At 47.6% G+C, this 4,992-nt stretch overlaps 1 protein-coding gene across 1 annotated transcript in view; it reads right to left on the reverse strand.

Moving 5' to 3' along the window:
• LOC106308666 overlaps positions 1 to 1,917 on the reverse strand; it is a 3,306-nt gene extending 1,389 nt beyond the window's left edge. Inside the window, exons 1-3 of the mRNA XM_013745804.1 lie at positions 1,312 to 1,917; positions 630 to 1,146; positions 10 to 533 (exon numbers count right to left, since the gene is read on the reverse strand). Of these exons, the coding sequence (XP_013601258.1) occupies positions 10 to 533; positions 630 to 1,146; positions 1,312 to 1,917 (1,647 nt within the window). The remainder of the gene's footprint in view (positions 1 to 9; positions 534 to 629; positions 1,147 to 1,311) is intronic.
• Positions 1,918 to 4,992: the final 3,075 nt, after the last annotated feature.

Below are 4,992 nucleotides of genomic sequence, written 5' to 3' on the forward strand. Positions count from 1 at the left end.
TCCTGCGACGAGTGCTTCATATTCGGCCACGTTGTTCGACGCATAGAATTCCAATCGGAACGACTGTTCCAAGACTTTTCCGGTCGGAGACGTGAGCCGGATTTTGATCCCGGATCCTTGTTTGGACGATGATCCGTCGACATGAAGGATCCAGGTTGAGTCCGGTTCCGTGTTTGTCATATCCCCCATGGGCAATTCTATCAAGAAGTCCGCTAGTATTTGAGATTTTGCGCAGGTTCTTGGGCGGTACTCCACGTCGTACTCGCTTAATTCGATTGCCCATTTTGCGAGTCGTCCTGACTGACTTGGACTGTGCAAGATCATTCGTAGGGGGAAGGTGGTGAGGACTATTATGGTATTCGACTGAAAGTACGGCCGGAGTTTCCTTGCCGATGTCACAACAGCGAATGCTAGTTTCTCCATCAGGGGATACCGGGTCTCAGCGTCCAGTAACGTTTTGCTTATGTAGAAGATTGGTTTTTGCTCACCACATTCCTCTCTAATCAAAACGCTGCTTAGCGCTGTTGTGGAGACTGCGATGTACAGGAACAAGGGTTCTCCCTCCACTGGTTTTGCGAGGACGGGAGGAGTGGCCAGGTAACGTTTTAGCTGTTGGAAAGCTTTCTCACATTCCTCCGACCATTCGAACTTCTTATTCCCTTTCAGCGTGTCGTAGAAAGGAAGACACTTATCCGTCGAGCGCGAGATGAAACGGTTCAAGGCCGCGACTCTTCCGGTTAGCCTTTGGATTTCCCGTTTCGTCTTTTGCGAGACCATTTCTATTAATGCGTTTATCTGCTTAGGATTGGCTTCGATCCCATGACACGTGACTAGGTACCCGAGAAATTCTCCTGATGCCACAGCGAATCTACACTTTGCAGGGTTTAGTTTCATGTTGTGGGTGTTAAGTCTTGCAAAGCACTTCTCCAAATGGGAGACGTGATCGTGCTCGTCAAGAGACTTTACGAGCATGTCATTGATGTATACCTCCATAGTCTTGCTGAGCTGTTCGGAGAAAATTCGATTGACAAGTCGCTGGTAAGTGGCGCCTGCATTCTTGAGACTGAAAGGCATTACTTTGTAGCAATATGTTCCCTGATCGGTGATGAACGGAGTTTCCTCACGATCGTCGGGATTCATCATGATCTGATTGTACCCGGAGAAGGCATCAATAAATGATAAGAGTTTGTTCCCTGCTGTTGCTTCGACCAGTCGGTCGATGTGCGGGAGTGGGAAGCAATCCTTTGGACAGGCCTTGTTGAGATCGGTGAAATCGACGCATACTCGCCATTTACCGTTTTTCTTTTTGACCACGACGGGATTGGCGAGCCAATCCGGGTATCCAACTTCTGTTATTGACCCTACTTTGAGGAGTTTCTCAACTTCCTCGTTTACCGCGGTAGCACTCTCCGGTCCTAGCTTTCGTCTTTTTTGTTTGACGGGTCTGTAGGTCGGATCGATGTTAAGCTCATGATACGTTATGCCGATATCGATCCCTGGCATACCTTCCGCGGCCCAAGCGAACGCATTGGGGTTCTTTTTGAGACAGGCGATGAGCTCTGTCTTTAGTGGCTCGCGGAGGTTGGCTCCAATCTCGACGCATCGCTCCGGAGAGGATTCGTCGAGGCAGATCGAAATTACCGGTTCGCAAATCGGTTCGTGCTTCCCTTCTAGGGCTTTGGCCCTTTGAGATTGCCAGAAGACTTCCGAGTCTCGTTTCTGGGCGTTCTCATCGAGTGTCAGCTTTTTTTTCTTTTTATGGGAAGTTTTGATCGAAAATTTCTTTCTTTTTAACTCGGCGGCGAAACATACTTGCGACATCCTGTAGTCTCCTTGTATAGTTTCGACTCCACGAGGGGTTGAAACTAAAGGCACAGATGGAATGTCGAAGGGATCGCTCGCATGGAATTCAGCCATGGAGTACCGACGATCGCGTTGTACGATGTTGGGCGGTCGATGACTAAGAATTCCGTGACTTTGATGACGCTCCCGGCTTTAACAACGAGGTCGATCGAGCCGAGAGTCATAGTAGCATCTCCCTAGAGTCCGAATATCGAGCTGGGTCTTTCCGTAACAGCGCACAGATCGATCTCCATTCTTTCGAGAGTGCTTTTGTAGATAATATTGGCCGAGCATCCGGTGTCGACCAACACTCTCGCTACGTCAATGTCCTGGACCGTCAGCTCGACGACAAGGAGATCGTTGTGGAGTTTAGCCTGATCGGCCGTTGCCCGGTCCTTGAAAGAAATGACATCGTTAGCTGCTGGAGCGGATATTCTGTGTCTTTTATCGTTTAGTGATTTTTGAGTTAGAGAATTCGTCCTTGCCCCTCCTTCTAGCGCCAAACTGTGGGAACTGAAATTCACACCGTCGTTTATAATAAATAATAATGGAGGAAAACCAAGTGAACCCGTTTTTCCTCCTAAGTTCTCTACGCTAGCAGGAGTTCTCTAAGTCTAAATTCTCGGATCCCCATTTCTTCTGCTTCTTCTCTCCTTATATAGTCGCTTTAGGTCGGTGGCCCATCCTTCGCCTTCGGGCCCAATTCTATCTCTTTTGGGAATATTCTATTTTTCGTCGATCTTGATAGTTATCCTCGAATCTTTACATTTATCTTTGGAAACTTAGCGAAGGTCGGATATCACAGCTATACGGAAGATACGGGAGTTGAAGTAAGTCGGACAGGCCGGGATCAGGTCGAGCTCGCCGGGCGAGCCGACTCGCGTGATGGCCGAACTCGCCAGCGAGCACAACCACACGACGGTTCAGCTCGCCGGGCGAGTATAACCACACGTCGGTTCAGCTCTCCGGCGATCTGACCGACGTGATGGTTGAGCTCACCGGCGAGCTGACCTGCGTGATGGTTAAGCTCTCCAGCTAGTGGTTTTTGTGCGGGATTTCGCTCGTTCGTTCACTTCTGATCTTTCTTTCAATGAATGTTTTGCGAGAAATCCGTGAATAAGAAATAATCATAGCCGTTGATTTCGAAATAACCATTTTTGACCCCAACAGGGACCTCATTGCGAACGGAACATTCACATCCCGAAAGGCGTACCAGTCCAAGATCAGAAACCCTACTCTAAGGGTGATTGCAAAGATGGTCTCCAACCTCTTGTTCGCTAATGATCAGACCTCGAAGGTCACCAAGGGAGAGTTGAAAATGTTATACTCGGGGCTTGAGGGTGAGATCCGCAGAGCTAGGGACATCCCAATCCAGTCGGTTAACACTAACCCTGGGTACCATCTCATATGGATGTTCTATACACGACGGGACTGTTTGATGCAAGCCGAAAACAAGTCCGAGGGGAAAAATGATCGCTGTGGTATCCTACTCACTCCTCTCTTCAAGTACTTTGGCATCGATCTCCGTTCAAACGCGGTCAACCATTAGAACGAGTACATCGACACCCCTTATATGATCGCTTGCCACATCCTCTGCGACGAGTGCACCTACAAGTTCGCGGACAAGGAGGGAAACGTGCTGTACTGCAAGCTCCCGCAGCCACAGCGGACGAACTTCAGCACGATCGAGAACATCCGCCTCTTGCCTGACCGGAGTTCCTTTGCACCGATCCGCGAGCACCGCCCCCTGATCAAGACATGGATGATGTAGAGGACATTACACCAAACAAGGATCTAAGTCTGGGGGAATTGATATGTGGTGTTTTTGACACCATTGTGTATATACTTTCTAACTTGTTTTCAGTGTTTTATCGAGTTAGTCTAGTCCTTTTAGAGTCATTTCAGGTCTGGAGTAGACTGAGGAACCAAAGGAAGAAGCGTGAAGAAAGGAGCAAGAATTGGAGTCTTACCCCGCGGAACAATCGAGCGGAGCAGTCTGAAGGTTGATCCCACTAGGAACAGCCAGACGATTGTTCCCGACATTTATGGAAGTTTCAATATCTTTCAAAGATTTGCCCTAATCACCTTTTCTCTCCTCTGAAGTCGATGGCACCTCCATATAAAAAGCCATCCTTATCTTTATTTTATGGACTACGCTAGTTTTGCAAGAGTCCTGGACCTATTGTTGAATAATTGCTATTGTAAGGGAGACGGCTCCTCTTCTTGACAGAGAAGATCATCATGAACCCTATTGAGTTATCTTTGGATTTATATGCAGTATTATTCAGTTATCATGTCTGGTTCATCTTGTGTTATGGCTGAGTAGTCGGCTAGCTTGTCTAGTGTTCTAGGGTGTTAATCGCAAGGCTAAACATAAATAAGCAACTCTATTGTGTCTTCGTTCATCCCGACTCTTAATGCTAGCTCTAACCTGATCACTTACTGCTAGATCTTAGGTTTAATCTGCTCATTAACCGTGTAGTAGGTTGCTTGATATTGAGTGCATGAGCCATGCATCTCTAGTCAGCGAAAGTAGATACTAGAGTGTTCGGTGAAACTATCGGACTTGATCTCTATTGCTTGTGATCGATCCTTGATCCAAACGACAGTTTAGGTATCAAGGTCGAACCGCAAAGGGAACAGCACCACGACCTTATTTTTTGGTTTCATGTTTAAAGGCAGGAAATGACATGGTTTTCTTCATAAGACTTCGTGAGTTGCACCGTAGTATCAAGTTCCTCGTTGAGTTTGGAGTAGGACCTCGGCTCGTAGTCTGGGCCATCAAACTTCCTTGTCGGTAGTGCTCAGATGTACTTGCGCTCGGTGTGAAAGGATTCACAGCCTGATCGGAGATGTATGACCTGGAGAATGGACAAAAATCCTTGATCCCATGCAGACACGTGGTAAACATGCTTCAATGGGCATGTGTTTGGTCTATAGTTGTACCCTTGATTCCGATGACCTAGAAGTGGATAATCAGGAATAAACACCATGTAGGGCCTAGTAATTGCTCTAAGGGCAGACATCATTGTCGCGCAGGATTAAGTGGAGCCTGTAAGACTTTCTTCTTCTCCTTTATAAGGATGAGACATTGCCCCCATGGTGGGGATTGGTCGGAGTTGGCCGAAATTTTGATGGAGAAGCCGGGAT

Source organism: Brassica oleracea, chromosome C8 (assembly GCF_000695525.1).
Source record: "Brassica oleracea var. oleracea cultivar TO1000 chromosome C8, BOL, whole genome shotgun sequence".
In the NCBI taxonomy this organism is placed as follows: Eukaryota; Viridiplantae; Streptophyta; class Magnoliopsida; order Brassicales; family Brassicaceae; genus Brassica; species Brassica oleracea.